At 38.5% G+C, this 27,670-nt stretch overlaps 1 protein-coding gene across 1 annotated transcript in view; it reads left to right on the top strand.

Annotated features, from left to right (window-relative positions):
* Nucleotides 1-27,670, top strand: part of LOC103808722 (propionyl-CoA carboxylase alpha chain, mitochondrial-like) — a gene marked incomplete at its 5' end in the record, with an annotated part of 151,417 nt that overhangs the window by 85,449 nt on the left and 38,298 nt on the right. The window contains one exon of the mRNA XM_009081524.1: nt 7,760-7,813. Coding sequence (XP_009079772.1) covers nt 7,760-7,813 — 54 coding nt within the window. The remainder of the gene's footprint in view (nt 1-7,759; nt 7,814-27,670) is intronic.

The raw sequence follows: 27,670 nt of genomic DNA on the forward strand, positions 1-27,670 counted from the left end.
GTGTAATTAAGAGAGTAATAGAGTTGCTAAACAAGAACATGATCCTGTAAAGCTGAAATCATCAGTCTCAAACTTCAAGTGGTTTTGTGAATGAAATAAATGAAGATTTATCAGGGGAGCTTTCTCTGCTTAGTGTTACAGGGAATTCAGTGATGGCATCATTTATTTTTTCATTTAATTTATTTATTGCATCAACAGTTGCAGCAGGAGTAGTATATTCTGCATCCTGGGATATGATAAATTTAAGTGCTTCTCTGATAAAATGTTTCTTTTGATTATTATTTTGGCCTATAATAGCAGAAAAAATGAAAATGCTGTAGGTTATGAAGTCTTTGTTCCTGGGGAGTGTCTGACAGGAGAACAAAGCCTATGCCCAAGTATTCATTTCCTTCAACCCTGTGGAGACTTTTTTGAAATGTGTAGTTGGCTTTTTTTTAAGGAAAATTACCTTTTTTTTTAAAAAAATCATTTTCTTCTTTTGTGATCTCAGATGTAATCTGTGATAATGATATGATACATTATATAAGTTTCCAGTTTAAAGTACCATTACCTCAGCATACTCATTTCCTTTAAACCCTGAAAATGATTTTGGGAAGGTTTAGTGAGCAGTGCTCATGAAGACTGCTGGAGAGTCCATTCTTTAGTGCTGTGCAATTACTGCACACACTCTGCTGTTGTCCTTTACGCACAATTTCAAAATTACTCTTGCTAGGTTGTCTCTAGAAGAGGGACATGGAATGATTTGCAAACAGGAACAGACATTTGTTTATACTATATCGAAAAAGCTGTACTATTGGCTAAAGAAAAGCCAGAGCGTCAGCTCCAGTGCTGATTTCCTGATGGGCCACATTAATTAACCTGTAGCACACTCTGTGGCTTTTTTTTCAGCCTGTTCCAGTCATTGCTAACCTAGGCAAATCTGGTACAGATTTATGTCATGCTGCATAGACCTAAGCAGTGGGACTGAGATAGCTATTGCCACTTGACTTTGGGACCAGGCATCAGTCCATGGCCCTCCTTTATTCATTAGTATAGAAACACAGGCTCTTTTCCTGTTTGCTCATCCAGCCACAGTCATCTGAGAAAATGGAGCTCAGCCTTGAAACTCCAGGAATGATCTGTGGATATGATACAGAGAAACTGATCTTTATCGCCTCACCTGACACTGTCTTAGCAATTGAGACAAGTCCAAACAAGCTCTCAAATATCCCATGTAAAAGACAAATGTGAAGCCAGTGACATACCGTGTAGCATAGCTTGCTGTGTTTCAGGCTTTTAATGTTTTTTGGAAAGTATCAGTATATGTTGGTCAGGGCAGTGTTATTGCTACTTCTTTTCCTGTAGTTGCACAGAGATTGTTTGACAGATTTTGGCAAGTTGCTTATTGCAACCTTGTCATTGCCTAGTAATTGCTCTGGAGCAAGTCTAGAGAAGGAAGTGAAGCTGGTGAAGGGTCTAAAGTGATCAACAGCTACGCTCAGTCAATCCCTCTGGAATGGGTTTGATTTTATCCTGTACTACTCAAGAGGTTAAGTAATTAATGTTAGTTGTGACTGTACCTTATGCCATAGTTTCTTCCTTTTGAAGCTGTATGTTTTCATGGCAAACAATGTTCAAGGTGAATAGCTATAAGGATTCTCTATGTGTCCAAAGACAAAAGCATTGTATTCGGTTGTTGGCAGACATTGTGGTTTTATGATATATAAACCTTGGACGACGAGCAATAGTTCTCTTGAACATGGTAACACACTCAGAGAGCAAAAGGGAAGGAAGAGGAGGGACATCAAAGAGAAGAAAGGAGTATGGATCCTGTAAAGAATTTGTCTCAGGGCAGTCATAGATATTATCAGATCTAGAGTCACATGGCAATGTTTTGTCTGCATAATGTCCGCCCTGTAAGAGCAAAGCAAGGCATGTCAAAACAAGGGTAAAATTTCCAGAAGTTCTAGTAATTTTGTGATTTAGTGTAATAACAGCTAAAATCTAGAAGTTTGCAGAGAGGACTAAACTCTCCATTATTGTAAATAGTTGTAAATGTTAGACTGGAGTAAATGTCCTTTAGATTCATTCTTTACCAACACCAAATAAACAGTATTTCCTGTGTTCATTTTTTTGTGTGTTGGTTGGGTTTTTTTGGGGTGTTTTTTGGGGTTGGATGGTTGGTTGGGTTTTGTTGTTGTTGGGGTTTTTTCTTTTCTTTGTTTTTAAGCCTCTCATCCAGGAATATATGGAGGAATATATGGACATGCTTGGAAGAACTCTCTGTATATATAATAGCAATGCAGTGGTGGTATTAATATTTTAAAAAAGCTTTGTAAAAAGAAGGAACAAGTACCAGTCACACTGGATATCGCCTAAAGGAATATTGGGAAGGATCTGTGTTTTTGTTTTTCTGTTTACAGGACAGAAATTCCTAAGTCATTTACTGTAATTGAATCCCAGGCATTAAAAGAACATTTCTTTTAAAAGTAGTAATATGGTGCTTCAGTCTCTTAGAAATTGCACCTGCACAATTATCTGTGCAGATTGATGCCCTGTAGGCTATTCACCCTGTGTTTAACATCTGTATTTGTACTGTTTGGAACAGATTCCGTTTAGTCCCTGGAAAAAGACTGAGGGAGCTTGCAACAGGTGCCAGGTGGGGAGGCCAGTATCTCAGCATCCTGGCAGGACTCCTTTTAAAGGGAAAGGCTACTTCAGCATAATACCAGTCAGTCTTAGACATCTTTCATGAGTCAAAATGCTTCACACACAGCAGGACTTGATCATCTCTTTCCCCACTGGGTGACTGCTGCCCTTGTAAGAGCCTGGGAAGTGTGGACATGCCCTGAGGAAGAGCAGCTTACTGAGGCTTGATTTACTACAAAGTGTGAACTAGAACTGGTAATGACTAAGGGTAGAGCAGCATATAAAATTGGGCTCACTTCCCATCTGTAGTTCAATGCTCCGGGGCAGAAAATGATGGCACCATCAGTGCAGAATGCTGAATCGTGAAAAGATAGGGTGATTCCCAAAGTGGAAAGGCTTGTGAGGCTGAACACGTCTGAACATACAGCCCATGTAGACAGTCTCCAGCATACAAGAAAGCTTGGTCATATTGCTAGTCTGGGATTATATCCCTCAAGTGGGATTTTGCATAGTGGAAAGGGAGTGCCAAAATGAAGTTCTGCTTTCTCTGGAGCTTCTAGAAGGAGACAGAAAAGGAGATTGATAAGAGCAAATCAATCCTCACTTTTTGACAAGAAGGGTGTCTTTCACAGCCATTTCTGCACCTTTCTCCGCCTTTCTGACCCAACAATGGGACTCCAAAGACAGGAGCGACTTAGGTGAAAGATGGAGCTTTCCAGATGTCCAAGCACTCTCACATACAGAAAATCACATAGATTAAGTACTAGCAGATGAATCTGCTATAACTTTACAAGGCCAAATACTGTGGGGGTTTTTTCTTCCTTGACTTCCTATCATGACAATAATTTGTTTTATTCTGACCTCTGTTTTGCTAGGTTGAATTTTCAGGAATTTATAAATATTAGCCACAAAGTGTATAGCATTCTCCATGTGAAATTGATGGCATAAGATGTTCAGAATTTCTGTGAGCAAGCAGTTGAAATGAAGCAGCCAGGGGCTGGGCTGCAAGAAATTCTGCCCTCTGGAAAACAGCACTATGCTGGGAAACTGCCAGTGTTTGCCTCAAAGTTGTATCTATAACCTATCTATAGATTGTTTTGGGCTTGTTATTTTGTTTTTGGTTCTGTATAGTTTGGTACATGTCTGACTGTTAGTGTAGTCGTGCTTGAAAAGGTTGCAAAAAGCGTTGGCTGAATGATAATCTGTACATTTCTGTAAGAAATGGTCTCCAGCTTTACTTTTTCAGCAAATAAAGACAGTGTATAGTAGTTCAAGATAAATGTGTTTGAGAAACATATATATAACTTCCTTTGCCAGTTCATATTCATTCTGACTTCACACATTACTTTTTCATTTGTAAGCACAGCAAAAAATTGCTTTTGGTCTGTTGGAGCTTCTTTGTTTTTATATAATTCCTTTTCTGCAGCTGCTCTCCTCCAGTAGCTTGGAGAGCCTGAGATACCAGAAGATTTGTGGAAAATATCCTGAGATCTTGTTGTTGTCTAATAATGTCTATTGTCAATTTAGAATATCTTTCAGTAATACATATTTTATGTTTGGCTGAGCTTTTTTATCCTTCTTCATGTAAAGGTTGTTATAATTTATATCTGCCAGTGCTCATCCACTGCAGGCTTAATGCAAAGCTGATTGTAACCCTACTGCATCTTACAATGAATAGATCATTGATACCCAACTAAGTGGAAATAATTTTCTATGGCAAAGCAGAAGAATTTAAAGTCATATCACACTAACCCCTGGTAATTTACTGGGATTTACAGATTAAAATGGTTATTTGTGAAACGACTGTGGTGTAACATAGATTTAAGATAGAGGAGGAGAATCAAAGATGTCTTGTATGATTGTATACACTTGTCTATTTTTACATGTGTGCATAAGCATTTTGTTTGTGTATACATAGCATATGCAGTATAACATACTGTAACCCATGTGTGTAAAAATACATATAATATTTATGTAACACTCACACCCGTTTGACAGCTTTGAGACTGCAGATGGATTTTTTTGAAGTTGTGATTTTTTTTTTCAGATTTGATTTCGCTTGTTACTTTCTCATAAGGAAACAAATTATACTTTTAATTCATATCATGCTAATTAAGTTAGTCTGAAGCTCTGTCAGTTGATTCAACCAGAAAAGCATTGGTTGTATTTAAGATCACATAATTTATGTCAACAATGTAATTTTACTGTACAGGCAAGTAAACACACGGTGATGTTTTGTCCTGGAACAAATGGTAGACTTCCCTTGCTTTTTTGGTGTAAATCTCATAGCAAATAATTTGCAATTTATTAGGAAAGCAATGACAATGTGTATAATTAGCTATTCTCTTTTGTTACCTCTATTTGATTATTTTCCTGCTATCACATGCAATATGAAACCATCTATTATGAGGTATAGAATATGTAAATATCTAACTTTACAAGAGAAACTGGAGATTGGTCCTTTTTCTAAAGAGGTGGAAAATAAAAGAATAATTGTTAACCATGTCCTTTCATTTTCTTGAAAACATCAATTACATTTACAAATCACAGAAACACAAGCCCACCAGTGGAACGAAATAACTCTTTTCAATATGCTTAAAAAAAAATCTAATCACATCTAATAGCTGAAATTTATTTACAACTGTAATTTGAAACATTAATTATGATAATGTGCTGACTTCTTTTGTAACACAGTTCTCAAAAGCCTGGCAGTTCTTTTTGGTCTTAATGTAACATATGTTTTGTGACTTGGAGAATTTCTCTACCTTTCTTTCTTGTTTTTGTTTTTTACATATACCCAGAAGGGAAATTTCTTTTTCTCTTCTGTTTGTTAACTATTTCCCTCACCTTTTCCATTATTTCCCTCCCCCTTTCACTGAATGTTAATGTAAGAGATGGATTTTAGTGCTTATACTGACTCTTAATGTGATTGACAACTGACTGTAATGCTTTGTATTTTGGACACAGCAAACAGTAGCAGTGAGGATTTACTAGACTGTGATACCAGTGTGCTCCAAAGGTGTCAGAGCAGGAAAGATGCTGCTCATATCTTTGTCTTGTCTTGAGACTGAGGCTTTGGAAGGTGCTTTCTTGATCTATACATACATTTGGCTTTATTAAATCAGTTATGAAATTATTTTTGAAAGGGCTTGGTTGTTGCTATCCTATTTTATTTAGTTACAAATGAAGATAGTCTCTGTGAGGACATACTTTAATGATTTGGCTTTCAGTTGTGAAAAATAAGTTGTCAAACTACCTGGCTTGACTTTGAAAGCCTTTAAAGAAAATGACAAAAAGGCTCTATTTTTCTTTTTGTTTTGTTTTGTTTTTTAAGTTGTGTTTTTCTGTGTGACAGGGAGATTAGCCAAAAAAATGGAATTTTTATTAGGACATGAAAAGGTCTCTAATGACCCTTGAAAGCGGACAAAAGGGTAGCACAATAAGTGACAGAACTCTAACGAGGGTGGAGGGCATTCCAGGAAAAAAAGAAATTAAATCCTTTAATTTTTTTCGGCTTGCCATTTTCTGACAGCTTATCAAGTGGTTGGGACTTGTTTGTTTTGGCATGCAGTTCATTCATTGTGGGCAGCCGGTACTTTGTTCTTCTTTGTGGTTTCCAAAACCTTATTGTGTTTATCCTAGACTGTGGGAAAAGTGTATATTCCTGTTTCCTTTATAAAAGTAAACGTCAGGTTTTGTATGAAATTTTATTTCCCATATTTTCCATTCCATTAATCATTATTGTTGAAATATGTCAGGCTTTGGCACATCACCCTTTGTTTTCATATGATTGTACAGATTGCAATGTCAGTGTGTGACCTGTTAAGTCAAAAAATAAGCGTGTTTGGGCTGTAGTAATTATTGCTTCATAAAGTGTAGCTGAGGAGCATGCACCATTAGTGAAAAGGGACCAGGATTTAATTTATTGCTATTAAAATTGTTTTGGGGGTCATCTAGCTATTGTTGTATAGCACTTTCTCATTTGGTCTAGAGAAGACAAGACTAAGGGGAGCTGTGATAATTGCTCTGCACATACCTGTAGGTAGCTGTAAAAAGGAAGGGAATAATCTACGTTTCCTGTCTGTGATGAAAATGAGAATTAACATGCTGCAGTTGAAGTAAGGGTTATTTTAGTGAAATACGTAAGGAAAAACTTCCTAACACTAAAGATGCAGAACACAGAGATAAATTGCTTAGGGAAACTGTGAAATCTCTGCAATGGAAAGAGTTTAAGAATGGGTTAGACACACATCATTTGGGAGTAGCACTGGTGTGTTGTGATTCTGCTGGGGGTCCTAGGCTAGATCTCTCAAGATTATTTACAGCCTTGTTCTGAGGATTTGTTGACTTTGAAACACTGATGATCTCTGTGCAGCTCCTTGTTTACAGTTATACTCATCTTCCCAGATCTGTACTTCAGTACACTTTTAAGTACACCTGGCATTGTGTAAGGTTAGGGCTGTGTTTAAAGAGTCAGAAGAAAAGGTGAGAAAAACTTTTCACATTGAAGGAGGATACTAGCCACAGGAAGAAAGAATTCTTTATCCATTTTGCATATTTAAATTCTGGTTAATACTGTGTGAAATCAGTAACATATTTTCTTTTCCATTGTCTTGTGGCTTACTGACAATGTAATATTTGAAGACTTTAATAACTTCAATCAGCTCCTGAACCACAGTAGGTGACCAGACATTTCATAAGGTCATTTTTTTTTTCTATTTTCAGAGTAGCATCATTGGAGGTTTGCATTTTAAAAAGAGATTAAAATGTCTCTCATTAGGAGAGAATGAAGATAATGCTAAATGTGAGTAACAGGAATACAGAATCACAGACATTTAGAGATGACTGAAGCCTCATTATTCATGACATTCGAGCCCAAGGTTGTTCTGTGTTGTACTTTGTCCTATTTGTTTTCATTGTTCTTCAGAAATAAATTTGATAGAGTTAACTGAAATCAAAATCTGAGATGATTTAGGCTTCTAGTACTTCTGTTGAAGGAAATTATTTTATCTGTTCTATGTATAGATTTGTTTATTCTATGAGTTTTGGTTACTTTACAGTGATGACACAAAGCAAATGGAATGGTTACAACTTCTGGAGATATTTTAATCAATTCTTATCTGTTTTTCAGCGCATTTCTCGGGGTGCCTCTGGAGAGACCAGCATTCAGTTTCTAGGCACAGTGGTAAGCATGTATAACTACTGTCAAGAGTTATGTTGGTAGAAGAATATAATGTAAACAGAAAGCAGGTAAAGTACACTGGTAGCACATTTATGCTTTGTTATGGTCAGTGTTGTGTGTAAATACTCTGAGCTTCACAGGTGGCTGTAGGCAGATTTCTGAAGCTGACTTCCACAGTACCGTGCATGGTATCTGTGCTCCACTTTGCCATTGATTCAAGTCTGCATCTGTTTAATTTAGAAGGGATTTTACAGTAACTGGCTGTAGACTTGCAAGCTTATTGCAATATACTGAGGTTTGATCCACATCAGGATCAATCCCACTCTTCCCTACCACCTCAACTTCCTAATGTCTGTTGCTTCACCATATCACATACCCTCCTATCTCAGAGGTGGGGCAGGAACTGTCTTATGAAAAGGCTATTTAGTAGTGCAAAGCATTCTGTCCTTTTCTGACTCTAAGCAGATGTGATAGCTCTGTAGAACTCCCAGATTTTGTTTGCTGGAGAGAAGTATGCTTAAAATGCCAATCAGATTTTATACCATTAGGACAGAATTTACTCAATAAAATTATTTTCTGGAGCAGTCATGTATATATAGAAACTAAAGTTTTGTGTTAGGCTGTGGATGCTTATAAACATAGATACGATTGAAACAGCTTCCAGTGTCATGATTTGCATGGTTAAAATGCAGGCATTGAATTTTTCCAAGTTCCATATGCATCTAAAACTAGTTCTGAAAATGAAATAAAATTGAAGTATCCTCTAAAGTAAGTTGTCCTGCCTGCTGCCAGCAGATTCGTGGTGATGTTAACAGTGAAAAGCCTAGGAATGAAATGTTCCCTTTAGAATTTAGTCCTAACATCTTTGTGCACTATGTGTTTTGGACAAAAGTAGATTAGGATTACATTTGATTGTGCTTTCATTCTACTTACTTGTGGTTAGTTCTTTTGCAAGTCCTATGAAGCCATTGGTTGTAAGGTATAACAGGGTAAGGGTAAACTTAACAAGAATATGTGTAGATTTGCATGGTGATTTTTAGAGGTGAAAATTGCACCTAATATTTTTTTGCTTCTATAAATATCTCTCTATATATGCATATACATTTATTTGTCTTAGACAATGTCAAGCAGAGCAGCAGTTACATAAAGACTTAAAAATTTTGTGCTGCACTGTTGTAGATACAATGATATATCAGCTCTGGAGTTGTATCCTGCATATGTGAGATTGCTGCTAGGTGGCTGATTGGATAGTCTTTGTGTGAGAAGAAAACAATTACTCTAGGTAGATAAGATATAAACACAAATGCAGCTTGATAATACTGAAAAGATTTCTAATTGATTCATCCGTAAGTGGGTGCTGTAGCCAGGAAAATTCTGATTAAGTGTGTATTTAGTGGCATTAAAAATTAAATTTGTTATTACATTAGATGTGAAAATATTCTGTACTCATTAGTTAGAAGTGCCACCAAGTCTCACTTACAGACTAGAGCTCATGTGCTGGGCCTTCTGCAGCAGAAAAAGATGATAAAAGAGGGAATAGAATTGATGTGCTTTTAGCTTTTTAAAAGAAAGATGATGAAACAGATAATGGATGGTAATCTATGTTAGATCTTGCTGACTGGCTCGTGTGTTTATTGAATCCTAGTTATTTGGGGAAATCAAGTATGTGATTACAACTAAAATTCTCAGGAGAACTAAACAGAAAAGCCTTAAGTACTCTATCTGCAATTTTTTATTTAATATAATTTATGCACGTCTTCCTGACCAAACCCAGAGAGAGAACTTCAGCGAGCTGGGTAGAGAAGCAGTAATGAAGTTTGCTTCCCAGGGTTTGCTCTAATACCAGTTTTCCCATAGAATCCAAGGCAGTCTGCATGTCTACTCCTATGAGTTGCTTTAGCCTACTGTCCTCCTCCTTTTCCCTAAGTCCTGCAATTTAATTTGTCCTTTACTCATTTAGCATCCTTGTACTCTTCTGATTTAAATGTAACACGCTTAGCTTAGGTAATGGAGGGAAGGATACAATGATATCACTTACAAATTGCTACATGTATAGATACACAGTCTCTATGTGTGTGCCTGTGTGTATGTGTACACATGCACAAATGGTAAATGTTCAAAGAAAATACCATCTTCATGAAGGCCCTAGAAATACGTTTTGGATTCACCATTACATATCTTTTACTGAACACTTGCTGAGTGCAGTCAACATAGTAAGTGTTTGAAAGGAGTGAATATATTTAGCAGCAAAAGACTCTTGATTGCTCATTGTAATGATGATGTATTGTTATCAACATCATAAACAGCTTGCAAAATTACTTCTCATTTTTTCATAGCAGGAAAAATTAAGGTATAGCTTTGAGCATTCTGTGTTCCTTTTGATCAGGGCAAATGTTGATGGCACTCCAGTGGTAGCAGGCAGCACAGTGCCACTGAACATAGAGACCACTGACTTGTCCAGCTGAACGTGTTTTTAGAACCAGATGATAAGGAGCACAACTTGCCTGGCTTGTCAGGAGGGATCAGCTTCGATAGATGGCTTCACTGGATTTTTTGACATGGGATGGTAGAAACAACTCTGCTACTGGGTTTTGATAAAGCACAAGTCCCTGCTTCAGGAAGGCAGCTGACACTCTGAGGGGAAGGGAAAGGTGTGCTTCTCTACTAGAAACACCCTTGCTGTCCCAGTTAGTTAGGAGGAGGACAGAGAAAACTGCATTGCAGCTGAAAGACAACAGTGTAATATGAATTTTGCTGCATAACATATGGTAAACATCTGGACAGTAAGACAAATGCTTCTGTTAGTGTAGCAGCATATCTCTGTTATTTTAGATGAGAACAGGAAAAATGTTGCTTTCCCCAGTGAAATCATAGCTTTGAGTGCACACTGTTAGCATCATTCGGGGGTCTGTGTGGATTTATAATCATGTTTTTGTTTGTTTCGGATCATGAGTAGAAATTCATTGCTACTTGAGCATTTGTCTTCCCTCCACATTGTACTTGCATTAGATAGCTTATTTTCTCCAAATTGTTTTCCTGATAGAGGATTGAGTCTCAGATCTGATAAGGACTTGTGCTTTTGAAGCATGTATGAGGATGTTTCTGCCTGAGGAGCAAGCAACTTATAGCTGTAAGAAATAGTTACTGAATGGGAAGTTGCACTGGTTTGGTTTAATTTTCTTGTGATGATTACATTTTGAGTCCTGATTAAATTATTTCAGAGCAGAATCATGGGTTATTGCTGTAATTGAGATTTTCCATGAGTTTTTACTCATTTGTCCTCTCTGATGAATTGTCACTAGATATGATGTGCTGATGGAATCCTGCTATTTTGCCATAAAGCTAGAATTATTTATTAATAGCATTACCATAACACCGAGGAATCTTATTGTGCTATATATTGTACAAAGAAAAAGGAAACAAGATACTTCATGCTTCAGATTGATGTCCAAAACTGTGCCTAAAAGCAAGAGTACAGGAAACAAAGAAGCAGTCCTTTGTGGGTTGTCTCCTGTGTGTAGGCAACTCACAGAAGCAGATTTGTCATAAATGTGGAATCACAGAATTGTTTAGGTTGTAAAAAGACTTCCAAAATCAAGTCCAACTATTAACCCAGCACTGCCAAATCCACCACTAAACAATGTCCCCAAGTGCCACATCCATGTTGTTTACATACCTCCAGGGATAGTGACTCAACCGTTTCCCTGGGCACCCTGTTCCAATGCTTGACATCCCTTTCTGTGAAGAAATATTTGCTAATACCCAGTCTAAGGCTTCCCTGGTGCAACTTGAGGCCATTTCCTCTCATTGCTTGTTACCTGTGAGCAGAGACCAACCCCCACCTCACTGCAACCTCCTTTCAAGTAGTTGTAGAGAGTGAGAAAATTCCCCCCAGCCTCCTTTTCTCCAAGGCTAAACAACCTCAGTTCCTTCAGCTGCTCCTCACAGGACTTGTTCTCTAGGTATAAAGGTCTATATGAAACAGAAACATAAAGATCTATAGAAAAATACAAGATCTATACACAGAGCTTCTGCTTCAGCCTCTGTAGTTCAAAAAACTGTATGTTTGAGTACTCTTTTCAGACGACCAAAGTCCACCCTTCATTCCTGTCTTTCTAGTTAGCCTCCAGTTTCTGTTGTGTCTTTTGTCTTTTCGTTCCACCTTCTGTTCTCTTAGATGAGAGGAATGTTTTTTGCTAGCCCCAGTCATTTGCTGGTTATTCAGGCCTCTCAGCTGGACTTCAGCAATGAAATACGCCTGGGTAGGCAGCCTTTAAGAAAGCTGCAAGTATGTAGAGAACTACAGATTATTGTGGAAGCAGTAAACTTATTCTAGACTGTGTGTAATGGCCTCTGTGTAGAATTTCTAATAACGAAGTTGTATATGCTCAGATAGTGAGCAGCCTGGCTCCATTGCATTTGTAGTGCCATGGTCAGTTTTGGGCTGCAAAAAATGAGAATGAGACTCGAATGAGAAAGTGCCTATCATTCATACCATTTCTTTGATCTTCTCTAACATCAGAGCAGCAATATAAATGGTTACACTTTTTTCCTCTGGGGAAGTCTAAAGAACATATACATGACGTGCTAGTTGTGCTGCTCAGTGTATTACCTAATAATGTTACTTCAGTGGGGAACACAATATAGGAGCCCACGTGGAACAGAGTGGAATTTGTCTGGCCTAAGAATCAATCAATCCATCTTTAGGCTCTTTCTGGGTTTCCTAGCACAGTTTTCTTGGTTGGTCCATCTCACTGGAGGTTTTCCCATTGGTTCAGTCTCATCCCCGATGGAGTGCTTTTTGCCACCTTTGATTTACAAAACACTTGAAGTTTTGCTGTGGTAGCTTATGCTTTCTTATGATTACTGGTAGCCTGTTGATGCTACACTTGCTCCTCTTCAGCATTTTTGCAGGCTCACTTAAAATAGTCCTGAGACCAATCACCGTGACCAGGTCTGCGAATTCCAGGTCGAGAACACTGGATTTAGGAAAACTAGTCTCTGTCAAGCCCTGGCCATACTTTTTAGCATAATTGGCTTACATTCTAGTACACTTGGTACACACTAACTAAGTAGATCACACTTAGTATTAAGGACTTTTTGATTCTTCTTTAGCTACATCCAGATAGATTGGCAAAGGGATGTTTCCTGCACAATCAGGGTAATTAGTTCTGTATGTTGTTCATGAAGTTGTTCAGAAATAGAGAGCTTTACTTAGAGGCATTCCTCAAAATCTTTGCCTTTGCTTCCTGTCTTGCATTTTCATCAGTTATGTATCTAAGGTAATCTTAGGAGCTACATGTCAGTATACTAACTTTTCTTTTCATTGCTGGTTTCCCTTTCTGCCCCCTCTTGCCATGACTTACCTGCTTTTGCTTCAACTTCCAACTTTTTGTCCCTTACTGAGGCTTACAAATTGTCCTGTAACACTTCGGTCTGTCTATAATCTCATCAGCTTCCAGACAGCTTTCTCCTCCTTTTATCTTTCTCCCTGCATTCTTGCAAAGCTTTGACTGTATGAATCTGATTTAGCTCACAATGACAGATGTTTAACAACCTGCTTCTTTCACCCTTACAAATCATTGCAGTCCTTAACAGGTTTTCTTTCTTTATGCTTTTCTGTCTCTGTGACACTTCTGAAACTAGGTACTGAAGATTTATGCAGACTTTCAAACATTGGTTGAAAACCTGCAGAGGTTACAGAGGTTGTATTTATTGGAATATGTAGAGTATTAACCACAAGAAAATAAATACAGTCCAGTAGGTGCTTATTTTGCAAGCTAATGTCTTTTTTAAGACTTTTTTTTTTACTCTTACTTTTCACAAGCCTTAAGATTAGGGTCCCTGCTGATCTAAAGGGAATTGTACTGTTGTATGAGGGGTTTTTTGTTTCTTTTCATCCAGTTTCAGAGGCACCAAGAACCACAGTGCTTTTACTGGTAGAGCTATCATCAGTGGCATTTTGGGAGGGCAAAAGGTACCAGTAGGAAAAACATGCAGTTGCTTCTCAAGTCCCTTTTGAACATGGGTGATGAGAATCCTGAGGCTGGAGTATTCAGTGCAAAGTGGTTCATTCATGCAACAAGGATTTCACTTGTGAAAGTAGTGACCATCATTAGGACTCAGCAGTGAGAATTGTTCCAGTTCATGTGATATGAATGATTGGGTGCAGTCACACAGCTACATATGCTTTCTCATTTCAATTCTGTTACATATTTGCATGTTTTAAAGCAGAAGGTATAGTGACTATATTAAAACTCCATTGGGGGCAAACTCAAAAGCACCTGAGAGATTTAGAAATACTGGTGTTACCAAAAGCCATATCCCTAAAATCATGTAGATTATTTTGGGAGTCTTGCTCAGGATTTCTTTTGAAAGTGAAATAAAAAAGCACTTGGAGTTCTCTCTGAATTTTGCTCCTGTGACTTAAAAGAAGCAAGAAGTGCCCCAGGTTCCCACAGAACAACTGTTTGCAGTCTTTACCTGAGACCTTCTTGAGTGAGAGGTGGTGGTGTCAAGGTGAAGCTGAAGATGCATAGGTGCTTGTTGGATGGCTGACTGGCTACTGTCAGATTTCCCTCAACTGGCCTATGGATTTTGGTCTTGTTTCCTTAGCCAGTGCTCTTTGGAAGATTTGTGGAAACATAGTTATGGTTCCTATGATACTTGTAGGTAGTTGGATTTACCTTTTCTTTGAATTAATTTGGCTGACATTGACCAGCAGTTTAGATAGCGTGTATATGTTAGTGCAAATTGGATAATTAGGTGGAATGAATTTGGGATGGAGATTGTGAGTCATAAATCTGCAGTGCAAGCCTTGCTTTCTTACAAAACCAGACTGGAAATGGGCTATTGCGTTCACATTCTAATGGTCTGCTTTTTATTTGTTCATTTTTAATCTTGGTCTTTTCTTCTGTTTTCAATTAAATTTTTAATTTGCAGAGAAAAAATGTGTGGTAAGTAGGTCAGAATTCCCATGAACGTCCTTAATATTGCTGGATTTTGTAGCATGTGTGAGATCTATAGTATAGCAGTCCTTGTTTATAATACATGATGTCCCTTATCTCTCAGAAATAGGCAAGTGGAAAAATAGGGATTTTTGATTTTCCATGCTTCATTTGACAAGTCTGTTTCGTATGGAGCTCAATAATGCTTTAAGGACAAGGAGTGAACTTAGTTGGTTAGCCTGTTATTTCTTGGAACACAAGAGCACAGCTCACCCAAAGGTAACTCCAAGTGATTTCCTTTGGTAGACTATGGTTTACCAGTGTTGAAATAATTATTAGTTGTTTTATTTGGCCAAAGAGGTGTTGTTTTTTTTTAAAGTTGTATCAAGACCTCTACCTCATAGTGAAGATGAGTGTTTTCTTATGAAGATGATGTCTACTGCCAACTAATAAACATATGTGTAGTCCATGTTTTTAAACAGCTTTTTGATGGCTGTGACTTTGGCATATACCCAAGAACTATTTAGGAGGTATTAATTTATATGGCTTTGAAGCTTAACCAGGAATCTTAATGAAACAAAGGCACAATGAAGTTAGTAAAGCTAATTTAAGTCTCTGAATGTAAATTTTAAATGAAGTTTTTATTGATAATAAATATACTTTGTTTCTTATTAGTCTTCTAGGCTTCAGTGGTAATATCAGTAAAATAAACATGTTTTACAAAGATTTAACATTAAAAATGCTATTAATATGACCCTTGGTACACCAGCACAATTAGATTTCAAAGTGAGCATTTAGGATGTAACAGCGATTAATGACAACCATCGAAAACAATTTTGAACTCCATCAGTTTAACTCAGGAGGGTAAACTTAATATGATAATTTATCTAGTTGAATTGTATCAGCTTAGCAGGAAAGTATGCAAATATGTGACCCTTACCTAGAATCTAAATGGATGCTGTGCTGATAGATTTATCAGTTCCATTAAAGAACTTTAGGGAACTTTGGAATTTCAGCAATTGTTCCCTTGGAGGTTGAAAACCAAACCTGATCTCATACTGGGACCATTCTGGTCTGCATATTTCCATAATTTGCCTTTGCTACTAATATGACAGCAAGACGCAAATAACTGTTTCTAATAATATCAAATGGAGTTGTGGAGGACAGCATTTTAATGTAGGAAAAGACCTCCCCGTGGGGTTGTTATTGCCACTATAGAACAGCAGTTACACAGTTGCAACAATAGTCTCTTAATTGATTCGTTTAATTAGCAAGAGATGAAGCTTGTGCTGCATCTTGTCATCTGTTATCATGGGGGTGGCTACAGAGAGAATCTTTGCATTTGTCACTCTTTATGGTCAGGTTTAAGTAGAGCAAAATGCATTACAGCTCTGGAGGTGAGCATTGGTGAGAATGTTTTGTGACTGTGCTTCCACTCAGGTTTGCAGTGTGTGGACATGTCTGGTCTAAGAATCAGCATGGTCTCTGGGGTAGAATTTATGACAAAGCATTGTTTTACTGGGGGAAAATCTTAATCCAGCAGTGCCAGGCATTTCTAACCTAAATATGCAAATCTAAGTATTATAGGAATGGTGGATTATTTGGGGCATCACTGTTGTAGACTAGATTTACTTGGAAGAAATAGGGTCAGATTAGTGAAACCAGCCATCTGCCTTGTGATTGCTTTTTCGTGGCATTTTTGTCTCCAGACTAGATAAACAATGAGTTACATGAGCACATGGTCCATGGTTGGAAGCATGTGTAAAAGAGGGACTCTCTTTGTGGTTGGATTTCCCCGGAGTAGTTATGAATACAGATACAGTGCTGTGCTTGTTTCTGGGAGACGCAGTAATTTTTTACTCAGATCTATTTTATTTACATTTTAAGGGTGTGTAAATAAATATATTTTAAACACATGTAAATATATTGGGAGCTTCAGTTTCATTTTTCTCCTCTCCTTGGCTTAGTTTTCTCTGCTGTTCAAGGTTATTCTTCCTTATGGAAGGCAATATTTCTAGAGGAGGACAAACTTCTTGTTAAATGCTAATTAAGAAAATGAAGGTTACGTTGGCATACTTCCATTGTCATAGCACTGACCTAAAATAAGGGTTCTCTTACCACTCTGAAATAAATTAGAGGGGGAAGCAAGGAATTCTGTGCATGTGAAACACTTGAGATGTCTTCTAGTCTATTTTTAAAATGACTGTGCTTTGGAGGTTTTTGGTTGTTTGTTTTTATTTTTTCATTTGTGTGCTGTAGTGTTGGACATGCCATGTAATTTTGGAACATGAGGGTTCTGTCAGTCCCTGTAGCTTTTTAGGACAATTTAAACGAAGATTTAGCCCACTTATCATTAAAGATCCCATGGTAATTTCCACAAGGTTCTGAGATTGCTTCATATTCTGAGTGTCTTGGCCAAAGTCCACTTCGTGTAATTACCTTCTGTCTGCACTAATCCCTAATGCAAGTTTAGATGCATTTGGTATCTTTCACTTTCTGTCCTAAATAGTGAAAATATTGCTACATACTGCTCATAATTACTGTGGGTTATAGCCTAAGTTCAAATAAAGAGATTACTTAGTGAATTTTGTGTTCCCATTGTTAAAGCACCAGAATACATGACAAAAGATGAGTAAACAGTAGGACATGAATTAAATCCACAAACCAATTAAATAACTCTAATTTTTTGACTTTTCTGTTTCACTGCATTTTGGCTGCCTCTGAGCTAAAATACCTCTACTGCTAGGACCCTCACTGAGGGAAAGGCCAACTCTCAGACCATGTCAGAGGTCAAACTTAACACACCACACAGTTCTTTGAAGCAGGTAGGAAACTGGTGTGGGGCTCTAAGTGCTGTCATCATGTGCTCAGTTGACTTTTACTTGCATTTCATATTCTTTTGTTCCCACAGCTGAAACCCTTGACTGTGCATTTTTCTCTTTACTAAAACTGGTTTCTGTTCCTCTTTCTGGAAGCTTTTCATAAACTCCAGGATGTGTGTTCAACCATCCTGTCTTTACAATGGTCCACTTCTGTGTTGTCTCATTTGATAGAATTTGTTGCCTGCTACTTGAAGTTCATTCCTCATGTCTGCATCACTAAAGCCTTATATTACTTTGTTGTATGTCATGTCAAATCTTTTTTTTCTCTGATATTTATTTCTTCTTTCTAGTCATCCTTTCTTTGTTTCTTTTTTTTTCTGGCATATTTATCTTTTCCACCTTTTCTCAAATTGCTTTCTTTCTGCTAGAAGGATACACAGGTTGAGAATCTGACATTAACTTTCATGCTTTTCTGTAAGCAGAATTTAGGAGAAGGATGAGCATAAGACTAAACTTTAGAAAAATCCCTATGCATCAGAAGTCATACAGCTACTGGAGTTAACATATGAGTATTACAGATGAGGAATACCAGGGACTTTAGTGACACAATAGTATTTCCTTTGTTTATTTATTTTCTTCATTGCATGTAAAATTGGTATTTTGAAGCTCTGCAAATTTTTTCCAGTGTTCATTTAAGGGGGAATAACAACAGGGGAATTTATTATGCAGGAACAGGCAGTTTATTTCACTTTTTATGAAACTAAAGTTTCACATAGATTCCCTTCTATGTAAAGCACTTTGAAAATTACATTCATTATGTTTTAAGAAAGATCCTGTGCATCCCATCTTATCTGAAGGCCAGCAATCCACACTGCTGCAAGCACCCATGCTGGTACAAGCAGGCAATCTCCATCTTCATTTCATTCATGCTATTGGATATTTATAGCCCTTGCCCACAGTAGGGCCAAGGAAGGTGAAGGACAGAGCAGTGGTAGTAGGAAGTATCATGCTTGTGTGACCATCTCCCAAACACCAGTCTTATGCCTTGGAGAGATGCCACGTTGGCAGGGTGCACAGGAAGTATTCACATAGCAAATTGTGTTATGAGCAGCAGAACCACAACAAGGTTCTTCCTGCATCTAATGATAATTGTTTGATTGAGGGGAGGGAGGGAGAAAAGGGAGGTCAGGGCAATGTGGATGAAAAGGAAGGGCCTGCACTATTGTAAGGGCGGTGAAAACAAACTGCCTCTGTGCCAAAGAGCTTCAGTGTATATGACATAGCAGCGTTGAGTGGGACACGGGAATATTCAGTTGAGGCCAAAAGCCCTGTGGGTAGGAAAGCTGTGGTAATGTCCTGTGTTTCCACTGCTACCTCCTCCTCCTCCCTACCTTAGAGCAATTTCTCCTCACATGCCCTCAGAACCAATTTTCACTTGCTGCTTTCTTTGACGTCAGTCTTCATATCAGGAAAAACAAAGATGTTTGAGTTTTAAAATACTTATATTAGTGTTCTGTTACAAGACTCTGGGCGTTCCTTGTTTTTTTTTAGGGGGATTTTCTGTTATTTTGGTGTTTTTTTCTCCTTAGGTTTGTCTTTTAGTTATAAAAGAGCTGCAGGGAAGCCCTCCCTTAGCCTTGCAAGTTCCAAGCCCACTGTTAACATTTAACAAATTCTCAGGAAGAAGAACAACCCAGTGTGTTTGCTGTACCTAAGCCAGATCTGGACACTACATCAAGATCACAGCTATATTCTGAAAGGCATCTGTCCCATAGTCTGTTTTTGGCACATTGACTTAGAACAAGAGTACATGATAATGGAAATATCCTTGTTTATGGCATCAAATGGTAGTTTTTGCAAGGCCTGAACTGTACTCAGGTTTCCTGTAAAGCAAAAGATAACTTGTGAGAAGTTAGGAAGCATCTGAAGATGCAAGACAGGCAGTGAATTTCTCCACCCTTAAAATGTTTCTCACCGTGGTGCAGGCAAGATGAAAAACCAGAATGTTAATGTTTCCTAATTTATCTTAAGTAGCCAAATAGAAATGCAATGTTACATGTGGAGTAACTGTACAAACAGCCACTTTTGGAGAGGCCAGAGAAGACTCTTGTAGTCAGAATGTTTGAGGTTGGAAGTGAACCCCTGGCCCTTTCAAAGCAGGGTCAATGACAGCAGACTGCAGGGCTGTGTCCAATTGGCTTTTGAAGATCTTTGCGCACTCCACATATTGATAATGTTTTCAGTGATTTTGCAGATTCCTGTGTGTCCCTGGGGCACCTGGGCAGTGACAGAGAAGTGATGCAGACAGTGAAAATCAGGACAAGCGATACCACAAGTCTGTAGTAATGCTGAGTTTAAAAGAGAATAATCATTCTCTACCAGAGCTTGTATGACTGCACTGAGAAGTACCCAGCTGAGTGGAGGCCAGAAGCTCCATTTCTAATCCAGAAGAGACTGAACACTTGTGGTGGAGACATAAGTATGTAGCAGAATGCACTAGTGGTGGTGTAGAGGTTTGAAGAGCAAGAGAGCTCTGTCAGCTTGATGACTCCTAACCTGTCAAAACCTGTCTGGCTGATGATAGAAGCTGTAGAGAAGGTTAAGAAGAGATTATCACCAGAGATAAACTGAGCTCTCAGTCTATTGTTAGGATCCTGAAGAAATTAAGATTTTGATAGGAGCATCCATAGGGTGTGCAGGAAACAGAGTATCAGAGGCAGTGTCTAACAAAGACAGTCTATATACAAAACAGAGGACTTTGCCCACCTCCCTGCCCAGTACACACTTCATAAGCATGTCAGTGTTAAATGTTTAAAAGTAAGTGCATGGGTTTTGTAGATGTCTGTAACTTTTCTGCTTTTCTTTGAAAGGTTATATAAATTATTAGTGGGAGAAAAAGTGTGTGACTAAGAATCTTAGATGCATGTTTCAATAACATGAGGGTTCACTGAGAAGGCAAGAAGTAGAAAAATGGTATCAAAGCTGTCTTGATTAATTTCCTCCATGGTCTGAAGAGTCAGTGACTTGTTCTTTGTTCTTTTAGTTATGTAGTGTTCCTTTATTATAAGGATTATGATTGCTGGCTCATTTCCACTCAGATTTTCCTACATAGCTATTTGCTGTGCTCCAGAAGTTCTACTTCTGGCACACGGTGTCTTTTAACCTTCTCCCTTTTCTTGTAACTATAATCCCAGAGCACTTGTGAGGCATAGGAGCCAAATGTCATGAGCTTCCTGGAATTCAGGAGGGAGTTTTCACAAGCACATCACTGAATGGTCCACCCTCAATGGTTCATCTGCTGAGACCATGCATTAGCAGTGGTGAACTTTGAGTCTGAGACTGATCCAGTTGTATCTTTTCAGGTGTTTGCCAGCTCTACAGAAGCTCCTCCAACTTTGTGCCAGTTCTTGAAGCATTTTTCAAACTGATGTGGTGTTTCAGTTTGGTCATGTGGCAGGTGGCATCAATTGGTTCCAAAATCACTTTTAGCATCGTGAGACTGCTGCAAGGCCCCTCCAGCTGTAGAGAAAACAAACTGCTATTCTACTCATTTTCTTCTTCTTGGCTTGGTTTGTGGTTCATGAAGTCCCTTGTGCTCTGCTAGAATTGTGTTCAAACTGGCATCAGTAACATGAGAGATGTAACAACTTACCTGAAACATCTCATCTGGAAAAGGATTATTCTTGTTGAGATGATTTTTCATCATAGTGCAGGTGTGTGTGTGCACGTGCTGAGTTCAGCAGTTAGCCTCAAATTTCTGACAACTCTGACACTGGGCACTGGCTGCCAAAGAATTTGGATGCACTGGCATTGGAGAATAGGCACCCCAATAGCTAGTTGTGTTGAGTGGAAGTAAAGGAGTCTGAGCTAAGCTGTTCCTTGGGCTTGAAGGAGGCAGGGTGGACTCCTGTTGCCACAGATGCCCTGCAGTGTCATTCCAGGTAGGGAGGGAGGAAGGGGCTGTGAAATGACATAGTAAGGCAATTGTTATGGTGGAGATATCAGGTTGTTGAAACTCATTTATCTTACATAAATTTTGATGAGCAGAGTAAAAAAAAAAGGTCTGAGATGGAAGTCAAGCTGGAGGCTGTGATTTCCACCAATTTTCATGTATGACAGTGTGAGATGTCTAGCATGAGCAAGTCAGATGCTTGGTTTTATGCACAGACTGCAAACTGAATGGTGTATATTAGTTTTTGGCTTCACTACAGACTGTCATACTCTGCAGGCCATTGTGGCTTCTCAGCAGCAGGAGTCGAGCAGCAGAGAAGTTCCCCTGCAGGAAAGCTTTGTACAAATGCAGCTGCTTCCTAGGAAACTCACTGCCACAGGCATGCTCAGTGTAGGGCTGAAAGCCCCAGCAGCTATTGGAGTATACCTCACTCTCTTGTGTCCAAGCTGGAGCTGCTTCTCAGTACCTAAAGGATTTGTCTGTGCCTGATAGCTCAGAACTAGACCTCCAGGGCAGAGTAACCGGCACTGTGCAGCCCTCCTGAGCTCAGCCTGAAACTGTTCGTGCTTTGGTTTCGATCCATTTTTCATTTAGTGGTCAGGGTTTCCTTATGTAATATACAGCTAAAAGTGATTTTAAAGTACTTCAGCTTAATCGTGTTTTTGTTCCCCACCCCCATGCTTTTATGTTAGAAGGCTCCATTAGTGTCCATAACAAAGAGAGAGTAACACAGATGGTAAACATTTTTACCACAGAACACCAGCAGCGAACGCCATATCACTGATTTAGGAGTCTCTGTACTGTGCTTGCTCAGCTGTATATAATTACTCTCATTTCCTTCCCTTGGGTTTCTGGATGGCTTAGGGAGACTTTTCTGGCGTGCTCAGTGATGTCTCCCTGGCATCGCTGAGCTATTGCTCAGTTCTTGTGTGTGCCACTTTGTGGAGCAAGAAGCTCCACACTGGAACTGGTGTGAGCTTTTGCCTCGTGTGTTCTGTTCTCTGATTTTGAGATGTATTTTCACTAGATATATGAGATTAAAATTAAAACTCTTTTGGGTGAGGACAGTATCTGCCATAGCTGCCAGGCAGCCATGGTGCATTTGAATGCCTCCCTGATACAAAAGATAATAAACCTTTGGGAACTGCGATTAGCCTTGCCAGGGTTTTGTGGGATAGTTGCCATGGTAGAAGCTTGTGTACACTTGGTACAAAGCAATAATATTCTTAAAGTTTCGATTTTCATTCTGGGAATGCTGATAGACAAATGCTATGAATAAGGGTTGTTGGCTCTCTGTAGTAGATCAAATAAAACTGTAAAAAAGTAAATCAGTTTGGTGCAGCATTTTACCAAGCCAACTAGCTGTGAGGTTCTTGTGTTATTTTCCTTTTCACTTTTCTTTGTACAAACGAAATAGCAAACTTAGGCTCTGTCTATCAAAAAAGCATGTAGCTTTTCTTTTGTACTTAGATGAGAGGGATAAAAATCTTACTAAAATTTCACATTAGCATTCTGCTTGTAAAATAAAGCAGTGTCCTTTTGGCCAGAAGATTGTTTTTGTGTTTTTTAAGAAAAAACAAGCATGCACTGCAGTCTGTGTAGTGGTGGCCCATTTTGGTGACTTGTTTACTGGTGTGCCTTTCATATCCAAATTCTTGGCTACAGTCAAAGCATTCAAATACTTTTCTCTTTGTCGGAAAAAGAAGATGAAAATTGTCTGAAATTGGAGCCAAGTTCACATTCTCTGGAGTATCGTTTCAGCCTTTGGGAGGACTGTCTAGCGCAGAGTAACTGAAAACTTGAGCTAGGTTTGTTTGAACATTCTAAACTTAAAGAAGAGACAGCAAAACAAATACTTTTTAATTCTTGTGCTTTTTTTATTTACACTGGCAGTGGTGTCTTCCTCAGATAAAACGTTTTGATATGAAGCAGTTCCTCTAATTTTACTGGGCTCTGTTTCTTTTTATGGTAACACACACTGTGCAGGAAGGTCATTATATGGGAGAAAAAAGCTGTCAGCATAAAAGAGAAAGTTAACATTGCACATGTCGTTGTTTATGGGGTTCCTGGAATGTGTTGCGATTTGAGCCAAATGATGGCTTAAACTATTCTTTTTAATATGCTGGACAGCCTCTCCATATGTTCTGCCAGTAACAGGTACTTCACCTTGCAAGTATATCTGTGAATGCATCTCAAATGTTTCCTTTGTATGTTTTTCGTATTTGCTTTAAAGATCATTTATATTTTTGGTTCCAGGTTGGGGGAATGTGGTCATGGTTACATTCAATTAACCCAACCGCGTGTGATGAGAACATTGACATGAATAATTGAAACATGTATTGGTTGTGTATGCAAAACCAGTTTAGGTTAGTGCCAGTCTCAGGGTTGCCTGATGACTATACATCACAGGGAGCCTTGCAAAGTGCATTGATGATTTTTGTCTCATTTAGTATTGCATTAACATCTGTGGTACAAATGGCCATTCATCAGCTGGTAGTTCGTTTGAGTTCCAGAAGAAGGATGAAAGAAAATGCAGCCACTTTACATATTTTTGACTTCCATCCCACAACAAGTTTCATGTCTATGGTTAAATGAGGGCAAAAGAGTAAAAACCCTGAATAACTGTTTGGTTGCACGAGCAGCACTAAAGTCTTTAATTTTGTACTGTATTAAAAGAAGAGTTTTATGAGGTTTCCTCATAAACTAACGTGAGGCTGAGCAGGTGTTGACCATCCTGCTAGGAGTGAGGAAGGAGCCTTGATGACTTGGAACCTGAGAAATCAAATCAACAATTAAAGGATAATAGTGAGTTGGGAAGGAAAGGGAAGATGACTAGCCAGGAAGGATTAGCCTGAGTCAGGAACAAATTTCCTGAAATTACTCAAGCAGGTGCTTAAAGGGAGGCAGGTTATTCTCTTAAGGAGTGATTTTCAGAAGTGTGTGAGCCAGCTACAAGAAGGTCTGAGAGGCCATTGAGGGGAAGAGGAGGATACTGCCTTGTAGGGTCAGAGAGAAAGTAGTGTACAGTTGGAAGATAACAAGATCTCTGTTCTTCCCTGTGAGAGGCAATGTGCATTGTACCATGAAGGAGGTTAATGTGCTAGCCCACTGACCCTTTCCACTTGGGGAAAGAGGAGTATTTAAAGAGCTAATATACATATTTTCAGTGTGTTTTCTGTGTATAATATCACTAGATATTAAAGGCAAGACTTGCTGAAATGAAAGCAACTGGTGTAAACTACTAAGGCAAGTTTCACCGGGAAAACCAGCATCCTTTATTAGACCAACCATTGGTGTGAGGAACAAAGGTAGCACTAAAGTTCTTCGCCTGTTCCCTGCTGCAGCTTCAGTGGGGAAGAGGGATAAAGTTTTATGTGAGACATTCTTGCAAGCTCCATCTCTGTCCTGTGGTGTGGGGGAGCTGGAACAGAGAAGGGGACAAATCAGACATGGGTATGGGTGAGGAAAGGACTTGCAGTTTCTGCTCTGAAGAGTTGGTGTAGGATGATCTGTCAGTGCAATGTGAGCATCATCTCATGAAATGGCCTGGCATTAACAGATATTACAGCTACCTGTGTTTATTCTTATTAAAATAGCCTCAGATCAATTTTGTGTACTCAAGTGTATGCACATCTGCCTTGTGAATCAAAATGAAGGTTTGGTTTTCTCATTTTCAATGTGTTTCATTACACTGGATTCCTTTACAAGCCAAGCTGGTGTTTGTTTGGATGAGTTCATTTTGGAGCTGTATGGGAATGGACACTTCAAATGCCTAATATCTGATTTTTATGTATACTATAACACTATTTTTTTTGAGGACTAGCATTCTTTAGACAGTGCTTTTGTTCAGGAGCAATTACATTAGTGTTCAGTAAAGCTGAGATTGTATATTTTACTATTTATAAAATATTTGTCAAAGCATTTTCCATTAAACACTTCTCCCACCTAAAGGAAGAAAGAAAAGTTTATTTGGATGTCAGAGGTTTCAATAGACTGCTATCCTCTGGCCTCAATCTAAACAAAAAGGAGAGAGACCTGCAAATACCAAGTATATAAAATTCCAGTGTGTTTTATTGGGCAGGGAAACTTTATGTAGAAAAAACCCACTGTACTTTGAATGATTTCCAAAATATATTGTTGGATTCAAAGCTGTGAAATGTAATTGCTTCTACATCCTGACAGAGCCACAGGATCTGGAGTGGCTTAAGAAAAGTGAAGACTGAAGGCCAGATTTTCAGAGGCAACTTAGTCCCACTAAAGCCAATGCAAGTTAGGCACCTAAATGCCTTTGAAATCTGGCTCAGAGCCTGTAGCTTTTGTTGCTCTTAATACTTTGGACATTTTCTTTATGCCAGCCCTTCGGTTCAACTCAAGGAACAGGAGAGGGATTTCCTGTGTCGGTCAGCAACGTGCTCTTTAGCACTGGAGCTAACCCCAAGCACAGGGCTGGGCAGTGCTGCTCTGGGACTCACTCTACATTAATATTGCTCTAGTAGAAGTCAAAGTTTAATTGCTGATATGACATTTTACTCTGTTCTGAACTACAAATAAGTTCTGAAGTAAGGAGGATGTCAAAGAACAATTTCTGCTTCCCTCCCCCCCCTTTTTTTTTTTCTCCTGGGTTTCAGTGTTCCTCCGAATACTTTTATTTTGAGAAAATAATATATATCCCAGCAACATGGAGATCATTGTACTGAGCTTGTTGTGTAGTCATAGTGTTATTTTATGGGTAATAATACTTTTTTTTTAAAGAAAGGAGCAGCCTTAGAAAAGTCAAGTTGGAAAATAGCGCAAAAGTATAATTTTTTTCCCATCAAATTATAAAACTGTACTGTGCTAGCTGAAAGCACATAATGAGTAGAAAGTGAGCACTAATCTATTTGGCTCTGTCTGAACCTTCATATTTCTATTTATCTCAGTGGGAGTTTTTAATATTCTACTGATGTTATTTTGTATTTTGCTGACTTTCAGGTTGAGATATTGGCACTTAAAATCATGTTGACTGCCTGAATGCAAAATCAAGCTTTATGAGAATTAATAAAATCATGCTATTATGAATCTTGCAGATGGCACTAGCTGATATAAATGGTGTCTGAAAATGATGTAATGAGCTGGTTTTGCCTCTATTTCAAAGCTCCTTTTCATACACTTGAAAGGATTTTGCAAAGGTGTATGCATATTAAGGCTTAGATTCTGCTTACATTGCTAGGAGAATATCTCTAGTTGATCTGACCACCAGTGCTAAAAGCTTGAATGAATCTTCTTTCCAGTTACTACTTCATTAATTGCATATCACTTTTGCCTGGTCCCCAGTTTGCCCTCTGATTTTCCCTGGATGCATCTCTCCTCCCCACCACAGTTCCAGACCATGGTTACTGAACATGCCATGGCTTTGCAGCTAATTCAGTGAGGACTGCAAAGAAGTTGAAAAGGTGAGAAAAACTTGATTTAAAGTTTTGACACATGAGGATGCATACCAATACTTGTGGTGTTGACGTGTAGCAGTTCTTGTTGGCAGTTCAATGCATGGCTGGAAAATGTATTTTAAAGTAATAGCAAAAGCCTGTTTATTTACTCTCTAACAGAAATGGGAACATAAAAGCAGCTGTAAAAATTCAGCATTTTAAATTAAAAATATTTTGAAATTGGCTATGAAAAAAGTAGTTAATTTGTTGAGAAACTTAATCGAATTCTCTTGGAGAAATAATGGAAATATTTTGTTAACATCTTCGTATTATCCATCAAATTCCTTATTTGCTTTGTGCCTGTGCTGCCAGAGGGTGAGTTGACTCTGAAATTCAGGCCCAGATTTAAACAGTAGGTATAAATGGGGCATCTGATAAGGGAACTCATGAATGAAATCCAATTCTACTTGGAGGTGTGAAGACAAACTGTTGAAAAACTTTCAGATAGGAAGAGTCTGGGGAAAGCAAGAGCCTCCAACTACCTCTTTCTCCCTTTGACTCATAGTCTGACTGAAGTTTCATGTGAAGCAATTTCAGGGGAACTGAAGACATTGAATCTCACGGCTGTTCCTGAGATCACTCAAAATAAATCTGCAGTTTTTCCAAACAACTTACAAGGATTTAAAAAATATTTGGGAATGGAACCACTGAAGTTGTCTATTCAGAAGAGTGAC

This window comes from Acanthisitta chloris, unplaced genomic scaffold, assembly GCF_000695815.1.
Source record: "Acanthisitta chloris isolate BGI_N310 unplaced genomic scaffold, ASM69581v1 scaffold6959, whole genome shotgun sequence".
Taxonomy (NCBI): domain Eukaryota; kingdom Metazoa; phylum Chordata; class Aves; order Passeriformes; family Acanthisittidae; genus Acanthisitta; species Acanthisitta chloris.